Raw genomic sequence first — 27,076 nt, forward strand, 5'->3', positions numbered from 1 at the left:
GCAGTGATATCAAGGAAGCTCACAGATTTTGGACATGTCATGTGAGCAGGAAGGGAGTGTTTGGAAAAAGAGGGAATGCAAGGTTCAACACAGGGAAAACATTCACAAGGAAGGCCCGAGGTGGCAGGGATGGATAATATCACAACGTGGACCGGCCTCTCCATGGGACAGGCAGCGAGGGCTGCGGAGAATAAAAATCGGTGGAGAAAGATTCCTCATAGTGTGGCCAACCCTCAGAACGAGGACAGATGAAAGACAAGACAGACTTGCAGCTCCATACCCCTCGATATGCTTACCCAACAAATATCTATTGATCTCAGTTTTGACAGCTCCACTTGTTGCTTCTACAGCCTATTGGGCCAGAGAACTGCAGGTTTCTACTTCCTGTTGTGTGAAAAAGTGCTTCCTGATTACACTGCTAAATGGTCTGGCTCTAAACGTCACTTGTTCTTGATCCCTCCACCAGAGGAAATAGTTTCTCTGTATGCATCCTACCGACTCCTTTTAACATGCTAAATATCTCAATCAGGTCACCCACTCAAATCTTCTGGACTCAAGGGAATACAAGCTATGTTTATGCTTCCTGACCTTGTAGCTTAATCCTCTGAGCCCCGGTGTAATCTGCGTTGCACCCCTCCAAAATCAATAAATGTTTCTTAAGGTGCAATGTTCAAAATTGAATGCAGTACTCCAGAGGGGTCTGACCACGCCTACATGAACAATTTTCCATTCATTAAAATTAATGGACAGGGTATAGTACGAGATACATGGGATCGCTACTCCCCATTGGGATTCCCAGTGTAGATATTTACACAAGGTCCTTGGGAGTGTGTCGATACTTGAAAGGATGTCCCTGGTGGGGTTTGGGGGGGCGGGGGGGGGGGGGTGGGGGGGGGGGATGGTGTCAGTACTTTCAGTACTTTCCTGATAAAATCAAAACTTGTGCATGACGTCTCTGGTCGCCTGTGTATATTTTCAGGAAGTCCCCAAAATTGTGTTGATAATTACAAGTGGTCCCTGGGTGGGAACGCGCTTAAAAATACCTCAAATAAAGTTAAAAGTTTGATGAGAAGTATGTGTATTTGCAAGGAAGGAAGAAATATGACAAGAGTCATTATTTCTAGTCAGTGATGTAGAGGCTACATTTTATTGAATAGTTTATAACTGCTACAAATTTGTAAAAAAAAATTACCAATTTACCACAGATGTTTATATTGATAAACAAAGACAAACAGCAAAATTTATTTTGGTAAAAAAGTTTAAGATTTATGTTCACTTCAGAAGTCAATTACCCTGAATAAAATAATCCCTTTACATATGATAAAAAAGCTTGCTTTATAAAAAGATCAAAGCCAGTCCTTTTTATCAAGACCATTTCTTCTTTGCACACTACTTATCGTAATTTTGTGCTTGAGCAAGAGAAACCAGTGAAAGCAGGCATTAGATCAGGCCATAAACTCCAAACCACAGGAATCTTTTCAGTTCTAAATGCATGTATTTGCCAGCAACGTGACAGCGGGTAAGTGCTAGACTAGATTTAAGGTGCAAAAAGCAGTAAAATTCAATTCTTCCTGCGTTATGTACATATGCACATTCAAAGGATATAAAAAGTTACTCAATTGTCAAAGCAGTTCACATTTTTTTTTTCCCCCCTGTTGCAGCCGGGTTCGATAGGCACGTAGAGTTTGAAGTTGTATCGTATTGGTCCTGTCTCGAGTGCTCATACGCGCATTCCTGGCCAAGGCTTTAAGCCCAGCCTTTTGCTGTCTTTAGAAAAACAGCTAAGTGCAACAGGAAAATCGAAACAAAACAAAAAAAAAAAAATCGTTCATAATAATGTCCTGAGTTAAAATTCATGAACTGGAGATGGCAGTTGAGGCAAAGGGAACCAGGTGATTTCCAGTTCTGCAGCACATTTTCTTTTAAGTTATATAGATATATATATATATATATATTTAGTCAACCGAGGTCCATCTATGTTACAGTGCAGCTTAGCCCAGTAAAGACGTCACCAGAACAAGGAGGCATTATTCCAAAAAAATTAATCAATTCTTGCCTCTGGTTAAGTCTGATGTCTTCATGATGACACTCGCACGGTTTTCAGCTGCACGGTGTTTTAAAGAAACTTGCTGCGATGGTACAGGCGACGTAGAGATGCTGACGGATAGGCTGGTGCAAGTGGCAGTTGGGTAAATGGGTGCTGGCTCACATCCATTGGTTAGAAGTTTGAGACTGAAGTTGCTGGATGTTGCAATAGGCACTGTGGGTGGGGAAAATACAGTGTTCATTCCCACGTTACTCAGAAACTCCTTCCCTTCGATGTTGCTCTGCTGCCATTGTGATTGATCTTGGTTTGTGTTTTCAGTCACCTAACACAAATAAACAAAGCATACAATGAACTTCCTCCGTGCAAATGGGTAACGTTCTTACAACAGACTTTCTAAGCCAGGGGATCTAACTGTGAAGAAAGATTGAACAGGGCAGGGCGCTTTTCTCTGGAAATGAGGAGGCTGGTGAGTGACCTGACAACAGGACTTTAAAATAATGAAAGGGTTTAATAAGGTGGATTTGCAGAAGGTTGGCAGGGGGAGGGGTTAGGCAGAAATAGGAGTGATAAAAATAAGATTGTCACCAATAAATCCAGTAAGGAAAGCAGGAGAAATATCTTCAGTCATTAGGCAGTTGTTAGAATGCAACAACATAGATATGGGGAATATCACAGATGTATTTAAGAGGAAACTAGATATGGACATTGAGAGACAAAAGAATAGAAGCATATGGTGATAGGGTGAGATGAAGCAGAGTGGAAAGTGGTTTGTGTGGAACAGAAACACCAGCATGGGCTAGCTGAGCCAAACAACCTGCTTCCTTACTACAAAGTTCAATACAATATTATGTAAAATCTGCAAGGTAGAATTTCTAAGGTCTCTGCTCGGGCTCCCAGCAAATTTCAGGTGATCGGGTGCGTCAGCGATGCAGGCCTGTGTGGCAACCTGCCCAAATTTTCTGTGATTTTAAGGAAGTCGGGTTCCTTTACAGGTCTGCCCTGCGTTCCACAACCCGGCCACTTTTCTGATATTTTCAGCACTCAAGTACACCTGAGCAACAAAAAAAAACAGCTCCCCTCAAATTTTAAGTAGCACAATCAGTTTGACCATAGCTGGTATAAATGAAAGGGTATATTCCCTGATTCAGTGGTCTCAGCTGGGAGCTGTGCTTGAAGGAAATATGGGCAGGAGAATTGGTGCTTTACAGTGTTGGAGTGGTAACTGGCCATCAGGACAGACAAATCGATAGAGGCTGGGGTGAGTGCTGTGGCACAATATTTCACTACTCATCAACTGCCCCTTTCTCCTCTCCCAAAGAGCCACTCTCCCTTTTTCCCTCTTTATTCTTTCATGGGATGTGGGTGTCATAGGCACCATTGTTGGTTTATTAGGCCATTTCAGAAGTAACATGTGGCCCAGACCAGGTAAGGATGGTAGATTTCCCCCCCACCCCTCTAAAGGGCATTAGTGAACCAGACTATCTACAATAGTTGCCATGGTCACCATTACTGAGACTAGCTTTATATTCCAGATTGCCATGTTTATATTCCTGCCATCGTAAGATTTGAATCTGTGTCCCCAGAGCGTTAGCCTAGGCCTCTGGATTGCCAGTCCAGTGACATTACCACTACGCCACCATCTCCCTGCTGATACCCAACTGTTGGTAACTTTGTGAGGAAAAAAAAAATCAACGGGAATGCAACAGGAGTTTGATTATTTTGGTAAAAGTGATCATTCTTCTTGTTTTTTAATTTGTTCGTGGTTGGGCCAGCATATATTGCTCACCCCTAATTGCCCTTGAGAACTGAGTGGTTTGCTAGGCCGTTTCAGAGGGCAATTAAGAGTCAACAACATTGCTGTGGTTCCCATGTAGGCCAGGCCAGGCAAGGGCATTAGTGAACCAGGTAGGTTTTCACAACAAATGACAATGGTTTCATGGCCATCATTAGACTTTTAATTCCAAATTTTTTTTTACTGAATTCAAATTTCACCATCTGCCGTGAAATTTGAATGTCCTCAGAGCATCTAGATCTGGATTGCTAGTCCAGTGACAATACCACTATTCCACCACCTCCCCCGCTCTGTGTGAGTCACAGAGTCCTGGATTGGCTGCGATTTGCATTGGGTGGGGTGGAGAAGCTGACCACAACAGTAGAAACATCGCTGCTTCAGGTAAAGATGCATTGGGTTTCAGCAGTGGAGTGGGACAGGTTGAGCATAAGTAGGCAATATTGCTGAGGTGGAAAAATACAGATAAAAAGGCCATGCGATCTCAATCAATACTTTCAAATCAACTTTCTCCCTGTTCTTTGTTTTGGCTTCAAAACAGCATGTTCTTTACTGACCTCATCAGGTTCTTCATCAGTTCCGACGCTATCCGTTTCACTTTCTACTGGATAAACAAAAGTGAAAACTAGTTTAGCCAAAGAGCTTTACAGCCTCATTTTGCGAACCCATTTCACTTTCATCAAAAAAATCTTTATCCGACAGTGCATATGATCCATTGTGATGTTCATTCATAGTCTCACCTTGCCCAGTGCAAACAATGGCCTGTATAAAACAAGCAACACTCCCATCAGACTCGACTAAGATTTTGCATGGGCCAACCTTTCAAATCATCAAAAGCTGAACTTCGAGCGGTTGCTATGAGGAAGGTTAACAAAACAGCCACGCATAGCAACACTCCTCACAATGCAAATTAAACGGCACCACATGAGTTTTGAACCATTTCCTACTTGAGCAATTGATTTGGTTGAGGAGTTTTGCCAAATGTATTCAATGGAGTCTTGCCAACTGTGGATTGCAGGCAGGGACAACAAACACCGTACAAATGTCAAAAGCTGTATCGGAAGGTCACATCTGACTGGCTGCCGCTTGGCAATTAAAAAAGTTTACATTTCTCTTGATGAAATAATATTGCCCCACATCCTTGAATCTTAGCTTATCCTTTGCACAGCCATTTGCTTCCACAGCTCAATCCAGCTGCAAATAGGGCAGTAGAAATGTAGGCCTCAGGCTTTGTACAGCAATGCCAGGCATTGGTTTGCATAACAGTGCTGAGGTTCTTGTTTCATGTATTGGGATGCATGCCAATACACAGGGTCCAGCAGTCTCCCATTTTATTTTTGCCAGTTGTTCAAACTCAGTCTGACGCTTTGTACCAGTGCATCAATACTCATGAGCCTATTAGAACCCATGGGCTGGAATCCACTGGCCAGCCAGCGTGAACTGGGTGCAGAGAACGATCCCTGCACCAGAACTGGTGAGGCAAGGTGATACTGAGCCTTGGACCTCATTTAAATTAGATCAATGAATGGACATCAATTTTGGGCTGCTGCAGTGGCCCTCAGGTAGGTCCCAGTAGAGGGCTGGAGGTGTGGGGCGTGGGGGCAGGGAGGCAATCCCTAAGGGCTGCAACAAAATCCCATTTCTCGGCCCATATTATTTTGCTCCTGTCAGTGTTTCCAGGATGTCTGGGTAGAAATGGCCTCACGGTGCTCAAAAATAGTAAAGCAACTCCCACCCGGGTTGAAGATTAAAATGGCAGCAAGTGCATTTTGAAAACAAGGAAATTATTGTGGCTGACATGCCCATCACTCGCCTGTGAGGTGTTCTCAGTACTGTGACAGAAAAGGGTATGCCACTAAATTTAAATCAAGCAAATGGTAAGGTAAATTGGATGGGCTGTACAATGGGTGAATGATCTGCCGCCACCCATTTTGTTCCCAACCCCACCCCCCCCCGCCAAGCTGAATTCTGCCTCCAGTGTTGCCATTTGTAAGTGCTGCATTACTATTACAATATCCTTCTTAAAATCTTCCTGCAAAACAACAAACAGGGAGGTTCTGCATTCTGAAGTGAAAAGTACATGCACTTTTTAAGATAACATGTAAGATACTCATTTTCCTTTTAATGAATGAATATTATCATTATTATATGTTATTATCCCATCCCCAAGTAGAACTGCGCTGGGGTCCCCAAGAACTGAAGGCTAATATCCAGGACTGATAGAAAATTCATAGGAACATTCAAAAAATTGTGTATGTTTCTTTTCATTTTCTTCTAATGCTTTCATTTAGTAGTTATAGAAATATTGAAGGTGGGAAAAGAGGCTATTTTACTCACTGATGGTAAAGAATTATGCAGCTGGGTAAGGAAGAGTCTGTTTGCTTTCCATTTAGCTTGGGAAGGTGGTGTGCCATGATGATGGGTGCATCAGGCTGCCAAAAGGGGCTTGGGGTGGGGCGGTTGTTGGTCTTGTGATGAAACCTCCAGTGATAAGTCCAGCCAGAATTGGCAACTTTAGTTTGCATTGGTGTGTCAGCTAGCCCAGCGGCTATCACAGAAACATGAAGCAAGCTTCCCACTCCTCACATAATCTGACCTCTCGTAAAATGGTAATATTTTTACGCTGCCTTGGCTGAGATCAACAAAGTCAGGCTAAAAATTGGACCTGGGAGCCCTCCTGAGCTGTGTGGCAAAGTGCCAACTGGGCATTGCACTTAACCATTGCATCACCAGGCAGGCAGTCTGCACAGGGCACGGATTTGAGATTTGAAATCGTCCATCAGGTGACTATGAAGCAAAGATTATTTTTTATTCAATCATGGGATGTGGGCAACAGTGGCAATGCCAGCATTTATTGCCATCCCTAATTGCCCTCGAAGATGTGGTGGTGAGCCACCTTCTTGAATATGACCGAGTGGCTTGCTTGGCCACTGCAGAGGGCAGTTAAAAGTCAACTATGCTGCTGTGAGTCTTGAGTTACACATAGGCTAGTCTGGGTAGGGAGAGAACATTTCCTTCCCTAAAGGACCGGATGTGTTTTCACAACAAAAAGCAATTTCATAGTCACCGTTATTTATACAGTTTTTTATTCCAGACTTATTTAAATAACTGAATTTAAATTCCCCAGCTGCCAAGGTGGGGTCTGAACTCAAGGCCAGAATTTTACACTCCCCCCACCCCAGCAAGATCTGAGGCGGGTGGGGGCTGGGCCGGGGGCGGGGGGGGGAGTGTGAAATCGCATCACGGGATTCCCTCCGGCCCTGCCCAACCTAGTGGCGATTTTATGCTGGGGCGGGCAGGGCCTCAGAAAGGAAGCCCACCCTTGCCCCAATTAAGGCCCTTAAATTGCCACTTAATGGCCACCTAAGGCCCTTTGCCCACCCAGCCTCAACTTTTAGGTGGCTGGCAGATGACAACTCATGGCAGGAAATGCGAAAATAAAGTAAGTTTGGACACGGACGGGAAGCGGGTGGGGTCGCTTCCAGAAGCCCTCTTCTGGCTGGGGGCGCCCTCCCCTTAAATCCAAATGACCTCCGGACCTCCCATCCAACCCCTCCCCCCTGGGCTATCTCCCAAGACCCCGATCGACCCCCAGGCCTTCCCTACCCTCCATGCCCTGGGACCCCTGCCACTTACTTACCCTCCAGGTCCCAAGACTTAGTGTCAGGCAGTTCCCTGCTTTGCCTCTTCTGGCCATTGCAGCGCTATGCCTGGGGGGGACTGGAGAGCTGCCAGCCAATCTGATTGGCCGGCAGCTCTCCAAGGCAGGACTTCCTCCTGAGAGAGGGGCGGAAGTTCCCCCTTATGCCAATCAACCCTTGAGCCATAAGGTGGCATTGGGGCTGTTGGAAACACATCCCCACCGACTCTTCAGATGGCGGGAGCCAATTTGAAAGCTCATCCTGAAAATCCTGATTTATTGGTCCAGTAACATAAGAACTATGCAACCATGCCCTGAGGCAGGCAGAAGGACAGTCAATAATGCCAAGAGCTGGACACTGGAATCATTTCTTGCATCTGTAAGTGTAGGTCATAGAATCTTAGAATATTATAGCATGCACACAAGCCATTTGCCCCATTGAAGTCTGTACCAGTCCCTTTTTACCACCCAAGCTGCCGAGGCCTAATCTTCTGCCTGCTTGTCACACCTTTGATGTTCCACTTCCTGAACAACTAACCCATTTTTAAAAGCATTTATGGGATCCACTTCAAAAGTCTTATGTGGCAGAGAATTCCACAATTTAACCACTCTTTTGTGTAAAGAGATTTTGTGAATAACTTAAATTAGGTACTATATCTCACCAACCAGTGAAGACAATCTATCATAATCTTAAAGCCCAATATCAGGACAGTCCCCTCACCTCTGATAAAAAATGCCCAGTAATAGTTCACACCTGTCACCCCAGACACCAATAAAAACAAAACAACAATAAAGCAGCCTAGTAACATTCAGTATATAATTATTAAAGTTCACAGGTTAGATCAACATATAATAAATACATCAATATAAATATGAAAATCTGTGTCATTAAAATGCTTTGTAAAAATGTTTTGTCAAGAAGATATTATAATGTTATTGGAAATTAAAAAGAGTTCTAGTGGGGTCTGCATCTGTGTGTCTTAACTGGATTAAAGCCAGCTAGTCCGGGTGCTTTGATGTATAGTAGTTTTGAATGTTAATTAGATAAGCATAAGGAGGATAGAAGGTAAAGTGTAAATTTGCATTTGTTAAAAGAAACCATTCAAGACTGCGGGTGAAATCTTACACCTACTAGAAGATGCCAAGCAATGTATTTATCTTTTTGCTTACTAATAAAATTGGTGGGATGAAAGGATGTTATTGTTAGAAGAGGTAAAGTTAAAAGTCTAGTGATACAGTGGAAAACTTATATTCAAAGAGAAAGGAATGTATAAAGGAGATTGTGTGTAAGGTAGAGGCATTTTAAGATCCAACAAGCGTGAGAAGCCTCCAGCCTGTAAATCTCAAGCTGCTGTCTGCAAGGACCCAGGGCTGAAAGAAACTCATTTTGAATATAACTGTCCAAGGTGTGCTCTGCCAGATGTCTGTTTAAATCTATGAGATTTACTGTTGCCTTAACGGGGGTGTAGCTGAGAGTCAGATTAATTAGGGGATTTTTGTAGTTATTATAGTAGTAATTTTGTAGACATATGTTATGAGTTTACAATCTTTCTTGTATTAATAAATGTTTAATTTAGTTTTATAAAAACTGCTTGAGACTCAGTGGTCTCTTCACTACTGAATTCAAAGCCTGCAACTCAAAACATACAATTTGCAAAAATGAGTTATGACAGTTGTTTCTGGGATTTGAACAACTCAGCCTTTACTGTTGGCTATGTCATAATAATATATACTCATGTAGGTTTCTGCCAAGCTCTCCATATTCCCCGGTGAGAGAAGCCTCAGTGAATCCGCTCTCCCCACGCCACACCCCCACCCCACACTTTAATCAGTCCCTCTCACTTTCCCCCTGCCCAACCCCCACACATAATAATCAGCCCCTTACCCCTTACCCCCACACCTACACACAGTAATTAGCCTTTCTCTTCTCCTCTCCTCACACACAGTAATCAGCCCCTCTTCCACCACCTCAACCCCACTCTCCACCCCTTTTGGTTTAGTTGCCACTGCCTATAAAGCAGTCACCAGCCTGGGGTAAGGAGTCTGTACAAGAGGAGCAGAAACACTATAAAGTTTGAAGTTGACATTCACCTTCCCAGCTCTGCCACATGACCTGGCTTTTCCCGCACTCAGTCAGTGACTGAGTTACGCTTACCTCCCTCTGCCTGTGCCAAGTCAGTGCTCAGGCATCCCGGGCCCACTCAGCACTCACTCAGAAAGTGCTTCCTGAGGTTAAAGGACATTTTACGTTCGCCATCCATCTTTTGCTGTTTGGCAGCATCGATCTAGTTGGTCCACGGCTGTCCGACATTACTCCTCCTCTCCACAGTCGCCATTGCTCTCCTCAGAGGATGAGGAGTTCACAACCCTGAATACTGTTTCTGCGACCCCATCGGGGTTGCAACCCACAGTTTGGGAACTAGAGAAACTGGGTTGATCTCTTCAGAGCAGAGAAGGATAAGAGGGGGATTTAATACAAGTGGTCAAAATCACGAAGGGTTTGATGGAGTAAATAAGGAGAAGCTTTCCTGTGGCAAAAGGTTCAGAAACCAGAAGGCCCAAATGTAAGATAATTGGCAAAAGAACTGCAGATGAGATGAGTTGTTGTGATCTGGAATGCAACGCATGAAAGAGTGCTGGAAGTGCATTCAGTAGCAACTTACTAAAGGGGAAAAAGTGCAGGGGAAAGAGCATGGATATGGGACTAATTGGATGCCTCTCTCAAACAGACAGGCCAGGCATGATGGGCCAAATGGCCTCCTTCAGTGCTGTATTATTTTATGATTCCATGATTACACACAGCCGCAGGATCCACTCAGAACCATCTTAATTCCCTCCTGTTTTGGTGCCAAACCCATATTTTTGTTGAAGCAGTGATCAAGTTCTATTTTGACTATTGCTGCATTCACCGAGGGTGTATTGTATTGTTAATTTGCAGCCTGAGGTTTTTTTTTACTTGATAACAGCCTGTTCATAGTTTAATAACTCTGCGTGCCGAATAGTTAGCTAAGCATTTCGATGGCTTACAATCGGCATCCCTAGTTTATAACAAAGAGTTTCTCCACACCCACAAAAGGGAGTTAGCACGAAGAACCTGAGGGTAAATGAGGACAGAACTGCTTTATGCAGGAATTGTTATGATCTGGAATGCACTGCCTGAAAGAATTTGGGAAACAGATTCAATAGGAACTTTCAAAAGGAAATTGGATGTATATTCGAAAAAGAAAACATTTCAGGTTTGTGGAGAATATGGAGGGGAGCAGGATTTGGACAGCTATTTCAAAGAGCTGGCACAGGCACAATGAGCCGAATGGCCTTCTTCAGTGTTGCATGATCCTATGATTTTTCTTTTAAAGTGAATCTTCCTTCTCCTGCCTTTAAAACATTGGTATCACCCCTCTTCAGCGTTCTTCCTATTTCTTCATGGGCAGCCTTTCGATAACTTTCTAAGTGGTCATTCTTCATGGCCGAGCCCTCGGAGGGGGTGTCAGGAGCTTCTCGAGTGCTTTACAATGACGATCCTGTCCAGTTCTCATCCAAGCATCCACAAAGGTGCACTCTCCAATGGGGGTGGCACAGGGGAGGGGTCACTGGTTAGCAATCAGAGGTAGTCATTTTCCCTCCCTAGCCCAGAAAAGTGGTAACATCTTTATTTGCTGTCTTGGCTGAGAACGGCTGACCCAGTACCCCTGGTTATTGAACCTGCGAGGCAAAGGGACAGTTCATTTGCCCACCGTGCCATCAGGGAAGCCACATCAGTTTGAGATCTGCTAACAATCTCCCAGTTCTTTGCTGGAGTTGTAGCCATGCTTTCGTAAGTATGATTTTATCTGGACTGTAGGTGCAACTTTGATCCTGGGCTAGACCGAAAAATGTTGCAACATTTTTGTTTAAGGCACATAAGATTATTAAGTGACAACGTTGAATGGGTTACAAATGTAACACTAACCTGCATAGGAGGAGACTGGGGAGATCTGTAATGGATACAGCTGGCTTGTGCTGATAGGCTGGTCCTCACATTCTGTGGTCACTTCTATCACTTGGCAGACATCTGGAGGATTGCTGACAATCATGGGTTCTTCTAATGCACTGTGACTTGGAGAATACTCAAGCTCTTAAAAGGAATCACATTGTATCAGATTGCATGTTGCTGCAGGGAAAGATCTCATGCAACATATAAAGGACATAGTTTTATACCTGCCAAAGAATATCACCAACTTCACACTCCCTTTTCGCAGCCAGGCTGTGAATCCACTGTCCAAGGCAGACCCCAGTACTCAAAAGCCTCAATATATGACTTCTGATGCTTTTTAAAAAGAAACTAAGGAATGTTTATTCTCCCAATTACCTGAACTAGTCTGCTGACCCACTTCTTGTACAATGATAATTGTTTCCTGATCTGTGCAGAACTGGGACCAGCTAATCAAGGTGTGTACAATTCACAGTAAATTCAGTGAGCTCCTGCCTGTTGTGGAGCACTGCTCAATGAGACTGTGAATTGGAGAATTGGCCTGAAGATCACCGTCGCTGATACACAATGCTCCAGATCTACAAGTGATTAAGATCTATCCATGCAGAATCTGGAGCACTGCGAACTGACCTCCCACTCCCCTGCTGCCCCACACCCTCAACCCCCATCTCCAATCCCACAGTGAGGTCTCGCTGAACTCACCATTATAATTCTATGTTTGTGAGAAGGAATTTTCCTCAATCAAAATTGCAGCATTCGTAAAAGTATCAGTTGAAAATTAGAAAATGGATACATTTCAAGATTTGAAATTTGAGTTCAGGTGGTGTCGAAATCTAATTTCCCACTTCTGAGAAACCTCTCATTTATAATTGGTAGCCATCACAAAGCAACTGTGATTTCCCCAGTGTTACCTTGTAAGAGGGCATCACTTCCATGAATCATGCTAAAAAATATAATGAGTTCATTCATCTTAATCAGAACTACCAGTTGCATTAGTCAGAATCAGATCGGAACGGAGTTGCTGCTGGGCATGCTATCCGACTCTGCATCCAAATAACTTCCTCAAAACCACATCACTAAATTTCTCAATAGCACACACATAAGAAAGATTAGCAAGCAACAGGAGTGTATTTTGAGACAACTGACTTCTGAGTTCAGGGCGCCAATGAACTTCTCATGATTTGAAGGCTGAAGGCATCCACGGCCCTCGCAGCATTACTTGTATCTGTCATTAAATAGTCATTTTTTGTAAAAAGAAACATTTTGAATGGCATTCTGCAACCACAATAAGGGTGATTCTGAGCTTTAGAGGTTCTGATCCCCACACCAGTGGCATAACCAGTACAATAACAGTATCATTGTTGTGTGGTATGACTCAGGTCTCTTCTCCACATTACAAAAAAGCAGAGTGAAGTGCAAGAAAACCCACTTTCACAGCTTCACACTCTTAATTATTTATGCTGTTCTAAAGGCAGCAGGCTTTCACTCGTGGATCTACACTCATGCCTGTTGCTAACCATGATGGGGAGACAACACTGGCTGCCCAGAAATATTGAAGCAGACGACTTATGAGAGCTGTTAATTCCACTGAGGTGCGGTACAATCAACCTGCTAACTCCCACGTATCAGCATATCCAATCTTAATCGCAATATGTGGCTTGTTTTGTGCCATATATTTTCAAAGGCTGTGGGAAGCATATTATCTAATAGGAGATAATACAGGCATTTTAACAATAGACTTTTTTGGTGCACTCGAGCATACAAGACTCACCTACATGGCTGCCCACAGTGCTGTGAACTTCTGCATCCTCTTTGTTCACAGTATTGGAGTTGGTGTAGAGACCATCACTGTTTATCAGCACATGATTTTCTTCAAAAGGAAAATTTGGTGCTTTCCACTACCAAAATAAAGTTTTTTAAAAATCAGTCCATTGGAAAAAAACTGCAGAATTCCCCAGCAAGGAGATATTCCTTTCATGTTATTTTAGTGAAATTTTTGTGAGCAGTTTATGAATCACCTCTATACAGGCCTATTTATATAAATTTGTCATCTCGCAATGAACTTCCTGTAAACTATTTTTACCACTTTACCGTCTTCAATGCTCAAACCTCATGATGCAAGAGCAAAAAGAGGTGCCTTTAACAACTGCTAAAATTGTAACTGTGGCTGACACAGCATTGAAATGACAGGATATGGTCTAGATTTTCCTACCCTGTACTATCCAATTCCAGGCAGTACCAGGATTGGACAAGAGCGGGGAAATTGACGAGTGAGCCATTCTCCTGATAGGAATTTTCTACAATGACTCAATGAAAACAGATGACACGCTCAAGTAACCATTTTAATTTCACCTCTGGGGAAATGAATATTGTAAATCCGATATTTGTTGGGCTCTTGTTCTCTCTCTGGGACTCGAGCCTTTAGCTGATAAGTCCTTGTTAATTTTAAAAGACAGAAATATTCAGTTTGTGGTCTATACTCCAGCCAAAGCACTGTGCCCTGGATTTATTTATAATGGTGAATGTATTTTCTTTGCTACATTTGGAATACTAATAGGTTCCTAAATTTGTTGGAACACCCTCATTGCATGGCGTAAACTGATTGGCAATGCCAACACTGTAGTAGATAAGTGTGACTTTTGTATGTCTTTATGTTCAGTGAAATAAAATAGTTTAGTACTAGCGTCTAGGTGAGGAACTAGGCATACTACATATATAGTTGGAACACTACAAAAATGCTGTGGTGGTTTCGGATTGGATTCCCAATCTCTGCAGACTCAAATTACTCATTTTATGCAATCATAAAACACAGTAACTGTGGATCAGTTCACCTTGGCTGGCTTGCTTGTTTCTTCCTTTTCCACTTTCGATTTCTTGCCTGTGAAGAAAGATTTCATATTTCAGAACAAAAGTGGTCAGTGACTGGTGGCTGGCAGCTCTGAATGCAAGCTGACCCCCAGAGCTCCAAGGTCTTGGCTACATGAAATATTCAGCTAAAACGTATAGCCACAGCTGAAGTTATAGATAGCCCTTTCATATATATTCTGCAGTACAGGAATTAGAAACTTCATAACATACGCTCACCTTTCATAGATTTTCTTTTTAAAATGGTTCGGAAACAAAATACACGTAGGGCAGGGTTTTTAGTATGGTGGGCGCCTGTGATCGGAGGGTCCGGGAGCAGCCGGGGAAGAGCCCACCAACCACGATCGGTCCCCGACTGCGAAATGCTCAGCGTTGCCTGGGTGGGGGCGGGAGGAGGGCGAGCGCTAAAGTCAGCGTAAGTGCGGGAGAGCACAGAACGAAAGCTCCCTGAAGGCAGGGAGCTGCCTCAGGGAGCTGAAGAATCCAAAAGCTATAAATAAAGATTTTGAAATGCCGGAACAAAAGGTCCATGCATCAGAATCAGTCACCTTCACATATGGATGATGAAAATTCCAACCAAACCTTTTTTTTTAAAAATTAATATCGGAAACCTCATCCAGCCCTTGGATGAGGTTTCCTCAAAAATGCAAAGGTCGCCTGGCCAATTCGCACGCTCGCCAACTGTAACTTTGGATGGGCAACAAAAAATCTCCGTCAATTACAACATTAATGGCCCTAATAGGCCTCTTAATTGATGGCAGGTGCGCTGCTGACTTTCACGCGCGCCCGCTGACCAAAATATCGTGTGAGCATGGGATGACTCGCCCAACAAGCGAAAAATCCTGCCCATTGTGTCTGGTTTTGCCCAAATGCAAAGTACAATTTAAATTGGTTTACTAGCAATGGTTGTTTTGACTTTAATCACTAGGAAAGGTCAGAGCTTGAACACAAAGGCAATTCTGCAACTTAAAATTCTGTCACAACTCATGGAATGGAATCTATTTCCATTGAGAGAGGACTTGACCCAGGTTTTTAAATGTAGAAAAGTACAAAAAATGCAGATATAAGCAGATTGGCCTTTAAGCCGTGATTACAGATTGAGAGGTCATGAAACAAAAATTCACAGTCAGAGCTAAAGGAAATTGGTATAATCAAAACACGTGGATAGAGGTAAAGGATATGCATGACAACAAAAGCATGTGAGTATAACCAGAGTCATAACGGTACAGAAGGAGGCCATTCAGCCCATCTAAATATAATTTGTATAATTAAAATGCTTGAATACAATCAAAGGTCTGAGTACAGCTAAACTCCATGGCTACAATTGGAAACAGAGACCAGAAATTGAGAGAAGTTCCCCACACAGAAATAGGCTGCCATTAAAAGCTGATGATGTATCAGTTAATATTGTTCAAAAGAAAGCTTCACAAATGTTTGGCGTTGAAGGTTATGACATCTATTTCAATCTATGGAATGTGGTAGTTCCAGAGTTTCTGGGCCCCTGCAATGGAACGGAACCAGTCACGGTTGAACAAAGGAGCCTGTATCATTAATTAACCTATAGGTTAATTAATGAGAAATTTCACCCTGGTTTATAATGCAGGGACACAAAAATTGTTATGCAAATGGTTATGCCAAGGTCTATCTAGTTTGCCTTCTTCCAACCTGGTATTCACATGACACAATGATAATTGCTGACTAATCAATCTCTATCATTTTGTCTACAACAGACTGGGACATGAGGTGAAGAAAGCCCCCAGTGGTGGAGAACTTTGGGTGTCAGAGATACAAAATCATTTGTTTCTCCAAAGCATGCTACACTTACCATGTATCATGTCTCAATTTACTCACCTGCTGTATTCTAAAATGTTACTTAGTGAAATAAATTTATAGAAACATAGAAAATAGGAGCAGGAGGAGGACATTTGACCCTTCGAGCCTGCTCTGCCATTCATTATGATCATGGCTGATCATCCAACTCAATAGCCTGCTCCTGCTTTCTCCCCTTATCCTTTGATCCCTTTCGCCCCAAGAGTCAAAGCTAACTCCTTTTTGAAAACATACAATGTTTTGGCCTCAACTACTTTCTGTGGTAATGAATTCCACAGGCTCACCACTCTCTGAGTGAAGAAATTTCTCCTCATCTCGGCCCAAAATGGTCTACCCTGTATCCTCAGACTGTGACCCCTGATTCTGGACTCCCCCACCATCGGGAACGTCCTTCCAGCATCTACCCTGTCTAGTCCTGTTAGAATTTTATAGGTCTAATTTTATCTAAACAACATTTGAATCAATTAATAGCATTTCTATCATTTCCCCAGGGAGCCTGTTCCATAGATTTACCACTCACTTACTGAAATAGTCGACTGAATCTTAACTCCCAAAAAATGGGTGGGTTGGCATCAGGTCAGAGGTTAAAATTCAGAAATTCTGAAACAGGAACCCAATTTGCTTATTTCCAGCTTTAACAGAGGCAAGACATGGGGCAGCCAGACAAATGTGCTTGCGGAAGGCAGGTCGATCATGTAAATATTGTCATGAGGCTGCCTGCCTTCATCTTAAAAGTCATTTTATTTTTAAACCCATGTTGAAAAGCTTTCCCAGGTCTCAGGAAACCCGGCAGGTGAAAGGAGGCAAGAAGGGTTGAATGCATATGGTAAGCGCCTTTACAACACTGCCTGTGGGCCAGTTGGGCATTTCTTCTTTCAAGCCCAACAAGCTGTCTAGCAAACCTTCCCCCCTACTCTACAACTTGCATGTTGCCCCACCCCAACATCTGCACCCCTAACCACCATCAGATCCCCCACTCCAGCCCCAGCCATGCCCCACAATCATCCTGCAGTTAAAAGCGGCAGGACTTTTGGGAAACCTGTTTTTCTTAAAAAAAAAACTGCAATTGTATTGTCTCTCAACTTTCTTTTTCTCACTGTGTCTAATTTCCACAATTGTTCCTCATAATCCAATCCCTCCAGCCCCTCAATCATCTGGTTGCTGTCTTCCTTTTAATAGCTACAATAACTTTTTTGGTACTGCAGTGACCAGAGCTGTGCACAATACTCTAAGTGCATTTCATCTATTAAGTGACGGGATTACCTCACTACTTCAATACCTCACAATACTGACCTTTTAATATATTCCAACATCAGATCTGCTTTACTCACTACCACAATCATTAGGTTCAATTTATTATCAATCAGGATGCTAAGACCTCTTTCATTTTCCAAGCACATTAATTTCATTCCACTTTAAGTAACAGTCCCCTCCTGGGTTTTTTTTTTTGTCCCCCTCCACTTTCCATTTCTCTACACTGAATTCTATCTGCCACCTGTTGACCTAATTCCCAAATATGTTCACATCCTCCTGTTCACCTCCATTAACTTTGGGCTGAATTTTGCCGTTGGTGAGCAGGGGGCGTGGCCCGCTCGCCGACGCATAAAATGATGCGGGATGAAGTCGGGAGAAACCCCCGACGTCATCCCATCCCATTTAAATTTTCAGGAAGGCGGGGGCGCAGCAAAATCAGCTGCGGGCCCGCCGACCTGTCAATGGCCAATTGAGGCCATTGACAGGATCATTCAAACAATTAAAGGACCTGCCCGTCCAACCTTAAGGCTGGCTGGCAGGCCAGGAGCCCCGGCGGGGAATAGAAAAAACATGAAACCTCATCCACCGACGGGATGAGGTTTCATGCTGGGATTTAAAAAGTTTAATAAAGTTTTAGTGTAATTTATGAACATGTCCCATCTCATGTGACATTGTCACTTGAGGGGGACATGTTAAGGGTTTTTTTTTTCTATTTTTAATGTTTTTAAAAGTGTCAGCGATCCCCCTGAGGCAGCACTTTGCCTCAGGGAGATGTGCGCTTCTTCGTGCGCATGCGCGAAAGAGCGCACTCTCACTTTTGGGGAATTCCCCCCCTGCCCACACAGGAAGCGCATAGCATTTCCCGCCGGACGTCATGCTGGGCGGGCCTTAATTGGCCCACCCACGTAAAATGGCGGCAGGGCCCGCTTCCCCAGCGGGGATCAGCTCCCCGGCCGCCAGAGATTGGGTCGGGCCCGCCCGTCCGGACTGCAGAAAATTCTGCTCTTTGTATCTTGTGCATATTTAGCCCTCGTGCTCATGATTCCCTAGCTGTAGATTATCTACAAAGCCATTCGGCAAAACTTTACCTTGACATTTTTGCTACGATTGTTGACAGAGGGAATTTCAGCACCCCCTGTAGCCCCTCCAAGTTACCAGCAAAGGCCATTGAAGTTGGTTCAAGGAGAAATGAGACGTTTTTCAGGAGAAGAGATTGAAAAAGATGATGAGAAGGCAGGTAGACGGTGCTAATCGATGAACAATTGATAGGCTAGTTTGGACCTACTCACTTCTTCATATTACTAACCATTCTTACATTTATGTCTTCAAATGTGGATTAATTTTTAAGGCAGTAATCAACATCAGGGTTCAGGTGACAGATATAAACGATTAAAATGTCAGGTTCATAGTTTATAATGTCATCTGAATCCCTCGATTAAATCAAGGCTTTACCACTGTTATATATTCAATATGTTTGGTATGAAAACTTAGCAGTTTGGTATGAAAAATTAGCATTCATCAAGTACCTTTTTTATTTGGCTTTTCAGTGGCTGGTAGCATTCTGTACACCCTGTATGCATTACTCCCCTTTTTGATACTCTTGTCCTTTACTTCTTCTATGTCAGGTAATGAGTTCATGGCACAGCGGAAATTGGCCTTCCATGTCTTAGGATCAGGCTTGTCCACACCATAATGGTATTTTCCTGTCAGCATGAAGAAAAAGACAAACAAGGGATTAGCACTCACAAAGTGGCTGTGAAAGACCTGTTGCAGACACGTTCATTCAAACCCTGTTGATTAAATCTAGCATATATGAATTGGTCTTTTGCGACATATATAAGCCTGAAGATGACTGTGCACAAATGTTATTGTATGAGCTGCATCCGGGCGGCCATCTCAGCAGCACTGGCAACACACAGTGTATTGCACGAATGTTTAGGACACTTGCAACAAATTATTTTTATTGCTAATTTAATGAAGCTATTAATCCACTTAATGGTTATAATTTCTATTAAAATTGTGGAGAGTAACACAATGCAAGCATGTTATATTCATAACATCACAATGCTGGTAATTAATTTCTAATTTATCTGGTTTAAAACTTACCAGTGTTTTTTTTCTTTAACCCATTATATTTCCATTCACATTTCTTGTGAAAGTTCCACCAAATGCTCTCAATTTTATCTGATTTTCACAAAAGCATGCTAACAGGCAGCAGCTCAAACAGTGACAGCTCCTAGCCCTTGCTCTAGAACACCTATTGTTCAAATGCCCGGGCTGCCTGTCATTTAAGTACTCTTTTTTAGAAAGGTACATGGGATCCTGGACTTTATGAATTTTTTATTTTTTATATTCCTTCACAGGGTGTGGGCGTCACTGGCTGGGCCAGCATTTATTGCCCATTCCTAATTGCCCTTGAGAAGGTGCTGGTGAGCCGACTTCTTCAACCGCAGCAGTCCCTGTGGTGTAGGTACACCCACTGTCATATTAAGGAGGGAGTTCCAGGATTTTGACCCAGCGACAGTGAAGGAACGGCGATATATTTCCAAGTCAGCGTGGTGAGTGACTTGGATGGGAGCTTCTAGGTGGTGGTGTTCCCATCTATCTGCTGCTCTTGTCCTTCTAGATGGTAGTGGTCATGCCTTTGGAAGGAGCTTTGGTGAGTTCCTGCAGTGCACCTTGTAGATGCTAGACACTGCTGCAACTGTGCGTCGGTGGTGGAGGGAGTGAATGTTTCTGGATGTGGTGCCAATCAAGCGGGCTGCTTTGTCCTGAATGATGTCAAGCTTTTTGAGTGTTGTTGGAGCTGCACTCATCCAGGCAAGTGGAGAATATTCCATCACACTCCTGACTTATGCCTTGTAGATGGTGGATAGGCTTTGGGGAGTCAGAAGATGAGTAACTCTCCACAGAATTCCTAGCCTCTGACCTGCTCTTGTAGCCACAGTATTTATATGGCTAGTCCAGTTCAGTTTTTGGTCAATGGTAACCCCCAGGATGTTGATAGTGGGGGATTCAGTAATGGTAATGCCATTGCATGTCAAGGGGCGATAGTTAGATTCTCTCTTGTTGGAGATGGTTATTGCCTGGTACTTGCCACTTGTCAGCCCAAGCCTGGATATTGTCCAGGCCTTGCTGAATTTGGACTGCTTCAGTATCTGAGGAGTTGCAAATGGTGCTGAACATTGTGCAATTTCCATCCATATTTCTAATGAAAGGAAGGTCATTGATGAAGCAGCTGAAGATGGTTGGGCCAAAGACACTACCCTGAGTAACTCCTGCAGTGATGTCCTGGAGCTGAGATGATTGACCTCCAACAACCACAACCATTTTCCTTTATGTTAGTTATGACTCCAACCAACGGAGGGTTTTCCCCCTGATTTCCATTGGCTCCAGAGGCATAGAGTACAAAATAGAGGCATCAAGTACAAAAGCAAGGAAGTTATGCTGACCCTTTATAGAACACTGGTTTGGCCTCAACTGGCATATTGTGTCCAATTCTGGACATCGCACTTTCGGAAGGAAATGTAGGCTTTAGATAGGGTGCAGAAAAGATAAAAAAGAATGGTTCCAGGGGTGAGGGACTACAGCTATGTAGATAGATAGAAGAAGCTGATGTTGTTCTTAGAGAAGAGAGGTTGAGAGGAGATTTTATAGAATGGTTCAAAGTCATGAGAGGTGTAAACAGAGTAGATAGGGAGAAACTTTTCCTATTGACAGAAGGGTCAGGAACTAGGGGACACCAATAGGTGAGTGACAAAAAACTCTTTCACATGGTGTGGGGTTAGCATCTGGAATGCACTGCCTGAGGGTGTGGTGGAGACAGAGATTCAATTGTGGCTTTCAAGACAAAATTGGAAAAGCACCTGAAGAGAAGAAATTTGCAGGACTACAGGGAAAGGGCAGGGGAGCAGGACTAGCTGATACACTCTTGCAGAGAGCCGACACGGACACATTGGGTGAAATGGCCTCCTTTTGTGCTGTAATCATTCTATGATACTATGGTTACGTGAGTTGTACAATCTTGGCCAGGCTTGCTGCACAAAGCAAAGTTGATGCAAGGCAGCTTGGGTGAAGAGAGGAGAAATAGGAAGAGTTATACAGACAGCTCAGCACTTTTGAGTTCATGTTACCCACCAAGAAAATCAGGAGAGATATGGAAGGAACCATGGTTTAAATGCTTCCATCCTCCTGACTGGAGAAAGATAGCTGGTGGCACTGGAAGCACTTTCTTTTAAGAAAACAATTTTCAAAATATCAGAATAAAAATTCTCTCAATGACATTAATTGAATATTGCAATACATTCATGCTTTTAACTTCTGAATTCATTGGTCCACTGTTATTTATCTACCTGTATGAACTGCCCAGTTTTTAAATAAAGGGGCATCTTTCTCTACATCCCATCCATGTCGAGCAGCATGCATCCACGGAATCTGAAAAATCTTCTTCTCCTAGATAAATAATATCACAATTAATTTAAAGGCAAGTAAATGACATTATATCAAAGGCAACAGCCTCATTATTCATTTTTAAAAGTACAATATTCTCAGGGTATGGGCATTGCTGGCAAGGCTGACACTTATTGTCCATTCTTATTACCCTTGAGAAAGTGGTGAAGGGCCATCTCCTTGAACAGTTGCAGCCTCTGTGGCGAAGGTAATCTCTTAATTCTGTTAGATAGGGAGTAGCAGGATGTTGGCGCTGTGACAATGATGGAACAGTGATAGAGTGGAATGGTGTGTGAATTGGAGGGGAACTTGGAGGTGGAGATGTGCCATGAACCCGGTGCCCTCATCCTTCTGGGTATTGTAGGTCACAGACTTGGGGGATGCTGCCGAAGAAGCCTTGGCGAGTTGCATTCCCTAGATAGTTTACACTGCAGCCATGATACACTGATGGTAGAAGGAGCCTCTTGGGTGCTATTGGAGCTGCACCCATCCAGGCAATTGCAGAGTGTTCCATCACATTCTTGAATTGTATATTGTAGGAAGTAGAGAAGCTATGGGGAAGTCAGGGAGTGAGTCACACTGCAGAACAACCAGCCTCTGACCTGCCCTATTAATCATAAAATGTTGTGGCTGGTCTAGTTCAGTTTATGCCAATGGATGTGGATGGTCAGTGATTTGACAGTGGCAATTCTATGTCAAAGGGAGGTGGGATAGGTTGGTCAATGCTTGAAACTTGTATGCCATTTATTAGCCCAAGTCTGGATATCGTACCGGTTTTGCGGCTTATTGGCACAGACTGCCTCATTTTCAGAGGAATTTAGTGGAGCTGAACACTCTGTAATTATCAGTGAACTGCCCCATTTCTGACCTTATGAAGGAGGAAAAATCTCGGCCTAGGAAGTTGCCCTAAGAAATCCTGCAGCAATGCCCTGGGGCTGAAATGGTTGGCCTCCAACTGTCTTTCTTTGCACCAGCCACAATCCCAACACCTGGAGCAGCTGCTCTCTGATCCCTATTGACTTCACTTTTACTAGATTTCCTTGATGATGTCGAGAACAGTCCCCTCTGAAATTTAGCTCGTGTCCATTCCTGGACTAACGTTGTGATGATCCTCCCAATGGAAGTGTACCGCATCAGATTTTCTACTTTACACGTTCTTACTTTGACTTGAAAACAGTTTTCAAATGGGCAAATATTTCAAGTTGCTGCCATCAATCCTCGCCACTCCACGGCATCTCTGCCACAAACACGTTAACCAAAAACAAGGCCGATGTCACAACCACGGATCCCGGAACCTCCATCTGCACTAGGTTCCACGACTGTTATTTATTTTCAAATGAATGCCAGCGCCATTGCACTTTAGTACTGAGAGAGAAAGACTTACATTCATATAGCCTCTTTTACAACTTCAGTGTTAATTATATATCAGTGGGGTTAATTTGTTCAGATGCTGGGCATTAACTGGGGACTCATCTGTGTTCAGGCTGAAATTGTGACATTTGGGTTGGAAGTGCACAATATGGAGCTTGTATCTTTATAAATTAAAGCTTGTAATGTATAGTTCTATTTGTTCCAGTGTTCTATCCTTCACTGCCTGGCTAGCTGAGTTATAACACTCAAGGTGTCCCAAAGAGCTTTACAACCAATGAAGTACTATTTGAAATGTAGTCCCTGTTGTAATGCAGCTAATATTCATAAAGCAAGCTCCTACAAACAGCAATGTGATAATGACCAAATAACATATTTTAGTGATATTTATTGAGGGATAAATGTTTTCCAGGACAAAAGGATGACTCTGCTATTCTTCTTCAAAATAGTGCTATGGGAATTTTTACATCCACTGAGAGAGCAGACAGGACCTTAGGTTTAGTGATTCATCAAAAAGGTGAATTGTTGGGATATGTAGCCCAAGCAGAAATAAATACTTGGGCACTTTGAGTAGCATGAAAAGAAAGTTTATCCCTTGGAGAAGTTGCCTGTAATATGAACAAGTAAGTTATCGTAACCAGGTTACATTTCTCAATAAGAAATTGCTTTGTTAGTTCAAAGCCCTGACCTTGATGGGTCTAGCTGTAATCATCGGCAAGAATCTATTCCAAATAATCTGAACAGTTTTCCTGCACGTTTGCAATTTAATAGTGACTCACTGCAACAACATGTGGATGTGAGCTGTTTTTGTCTGGCACAGAAATAATCACACAACAAATTCATTTCTTTGGATAACAGGAAGTTGATTAATCAGGCTGCACCTGCTAAAACAAGCACTTAACAACAACTTACATTTGTATAATGCCTTTGACATGGTAAAATGTGTGAAGCTGGGAAACCTGCCATTTAGAAGTGGCAACAGTGAAAAGATGTGCAAAAACTTCCTCTTCTGAGCAATTAAAAATGCAATGACAAGAAAAGCATAATTGATAGGTCTTCCCTTGGAAAAATGTAAAGAGCATGCAATGCCATTCATTATTAGGGCAGTAGAGACTTTCTAATAGGTCTTCACTAATCCATTTATGCCCAGCATGTTCATGGTTCCTGATACTTATTGCTTGATCCTACTGTACTTGCCAACTGTAGTTGGCAAGCCTTCTCCAGCTAACGCCTCTCCTCCCCAGTCTGTTTAAAGTGCTTTCAGTTGAGGCATTAATCAGCTAGTGATCCTGTGCTGAACAACACAATGTTTTGGAAAGCAGGCAACTGAGCCAGTGTTCTTCCTGTTAGGTCCAGGCAGTAGATAGTGCTTTGTCATCCTCATGCACTTCAACATGCTCTTGATGCCTGTGATTAACTGTACACTCAGAAGGATGACCAGGTATTCTCAGCATCTCTGTAATTCCACAATTGTTCCCGGTGAGTGAATTGGGGAATGTTGGGCCACCTTATGTAGTTTTATTGGGCTGGATTTCCCCCCGGGGTTTCGTGAGAATCACGATGTCGGGACCAAATCGGGGGTCCCTAGCCCACACTTGTGGCATTGAGACCCAATCAGCAATCTCCTGGGAGGTGACCTCCGTGCTTGCCATCCAATAAGGGCGGCTGGGGCAGGCTCTCGATGCTGCCAGCCCAATCAGAGGGCCAGCAGCTCTGAAGCCTTGGCAGCCCCACCAGGAGGTGTGGGTGCTGCTGAGGCAGGTCAGAGACAGTGAGGATACCTCAATATGGAGGCACCCTTGGAGATGTGCATTAAATTAAAAATTCTGAGGGGCAGAGCTGGTAGGGGGTTGCGCCTCGAGGGCAGCCCCACCACTGAGGCATGGAGCCTCTGCTTCCAATGGCCCAACTCCAGACTGCCGCTTCCATTGAGCTGGTGACATCCACATGCGGCGGAGGGGCTGCTCCGCTGCTGACAAAATCCGGCAGGGCCGCAAAATTGTCCAATTGTGGCCTTAACAATGTTAATAGGCTGTTCACTTCCACGCACCCGGCAGCTGATCCACTTTCCAGCCCTTCCCCCCGCCACCCCGGGGAAACTTCTCTGGTGGTGGGAATGCATCAGGCAGCCTTCCTGAAGCAGCTGTCTGCTATTTTTTCAGCTCGCCCGCCCCCTCTAAGTCCACCATCACAGAGGCAAGAACATTCAACCCATTATCTGTAGCAAATTTAGGCCATTAATTGAACGTTCTTCCAGTGCCCCCGCACCAACCCCCCACCCCCCTGCCCCAGCCGCCAGCAGGAGCACAGAGCTCGACCACTACTGCCTGACCAAGAGAGGAAATGTGTTTTAATTGCTCTCTGACTAAGCTTTACAGTCAATATTTGTTACAAATTCTTCTTAAACTTTCCACGGCCAAAATTCCACAGCTCTCCAAGCATACTCTGCCAAAACTGCAGGGAAAAAATGCAGTTGACGGGTCGGAAACAGGCCAGGCTCCTTCCAGCCTTTTAACATTGAGTTTAACAACTTTAGATCTTTACCACTTTGCCTCAGCAGCAGCTACTGGGAACGGAGCATGGCTGCGCCAGGGCCACTGGGCATGAAGGAGGTGTGAGCTGGTGCATGTGCTGGACTCCAGGCCAGAAGAGTGGAGAACACCCCTGGTGTCTGTCTACCTGCCTTTCCCCCATCGCATTCCCAGGCCACGGAGCATTCTCCTCTTTGTCAGGTTTTCCTTCCCCATCAGCTCTTCTGCTGTAACCATTTGCACCTCCTCTGGGTGAATCTTCTGTTTCTATACTTGCCTCATTATCACCCGCTTTTGCCTTTCACCCTCATTCATCCCTTTTGTCACTGACTTTGTGAAAGATGCATGACATTTAGGAGGTTACTGGGATACAGGATGAGGCCAAAACAAAGATAAAAGAGGTTATGGACAGGCTGGTAGTATTTAAAGTAAGTCACCTAGTCCAGGTGGGCTGCATCCTTGAGGGAAGTAAGGATTGCAGAGTTGCTGACTACAATCTTCCAATCCTCCTTAAATATAATGGTGCCAGAGGACTGGAGAATTGCAAATGTTACATCCTTGTTCAAAAAAGGGGAGAAGGAGAAACCTAATGATTACAGGCCAGTCTGTCTGGCATCAGTGGCAGGGAAGCTTTTATAAACAATAATCTGTGAGAACCTTAAGAGATACTTGGACAAACATGGACTAATAAAGGCGAGCCAGCATGGATTTGTTAAGGGCAAATCGTGTTTGGTGAACTAAACTGAGTTTTTTTCAAGAGATCACTGAGAGGTGATGAGGGCAGTACAGTTGTTTTTGTGCCTAGCCAATGGCATTTAATAAACAAATCACATATGAGGCTCACGAGCAAAATTAAAACCTCTGCAATAAAAGGGACGATAGCAGCATTGATGCAAAAAAGCTAAGGGATAGGAAACAGAGAATTGTGGTGAATGGCCGTTTTTCAGACTGAAGGGAGGTATACAGTCAAGTTTCCCAAGGTTGAATATTAGAATCACTGTTTTTCATCTACATTAATGACTTAAACTTGGGGGTACAGGCTACAATCTCAAAATTTGTAGATGATACAAAATTTGGAAGTGCATTAGACAGTAAAGATGATTGTAATAGACTGCAAGAGGACTTAGACTGGCAGGTGGAATGGGCAGTTTGTGTCAGACATAGTTCAACACAGAAGAATAGGAAGAATGAGGAAAGGCAATATGTGCTGCATGTTTGTGCTACATGTCTAGAAAGGAAGACCTGCATTTCTAGAGCTCCTTTCACGACCACTGGGTACCTCAAAATGCTTTAAAATGAAAGTACTTTTTGGAGTGGAGCTACCATTGTAATG

At 43.5% G+C, this 27,076-nt stretch overlaps 1 protein-coding gene across 7 annotated transcripts in view; it reads right to left on the reverse strand.

Moving 5' to 3' along the window:
• Positions 1 to 1,114: 1,114 nt before the first annotated feature.
• Positions 1,115 to 27,076, reverse strand: part of irf2b (interferon regulatory factor 2b) — a 69,323-nt gene continuing 43,361 nt past the window's right edge. For 6 of the 7 annotated variants that reach the window (XM_078562086.1, XM_078562068.1, XM_078562059.1 and 3 more), the window contains exons 3-9: positions 21,748 to 21,847; positions 18,922 to 19,098; positions 14,278 to 14,324; positions 13,218 to 13,344; positions 11,426 to 11,590; positions 4,394 to 4,440; positions 1,115 to 2,369 (exon numbers count right to left, since the gene is read on the reverse strand). In XM_078562086.1, the coding sequence (XP_078418212.1) occupies positions 2,046 to 2,369; positions 4,394 to 4,440; positions 11,426 to 11,590; positions 13,218 to 13,344; positions 14,278 to 14,324; positions 18,922 to 19,098; positions 21,748 to 21,847 (987 nt within the window). In that variant the 3' untranslated portion in view covers positions 1,115 to 2,045. The remainder of the gene's footprint in view (positions 2,370 to 4,393; positions 4,441 to 11,425; positions 11,591 to 13,217; positions 13,345 to 14,277; positions 14,325 to 18,921; positions 19,099 to 21,747; positions 21,848 to 27,076) is intronic. The other variant, XM_078562048.1, reaches the window with a different exon arrangement.

This window comes from Cetorhinus maximus, chromosome 2, assembly GCF_964194155.1.
Source record: "Cetorhinus maximus chromosome 2, sCetMax3.hap1.1, whole genome shotgun sequence".
In the NCBI taxonomy this organism is placed as follows: Eukaryota; Metazoa; Chordata; class Chondrichthyes; order Lamniformes; family Cetorhinidae; genus Cetorhinus; species Cetorhinus maximus.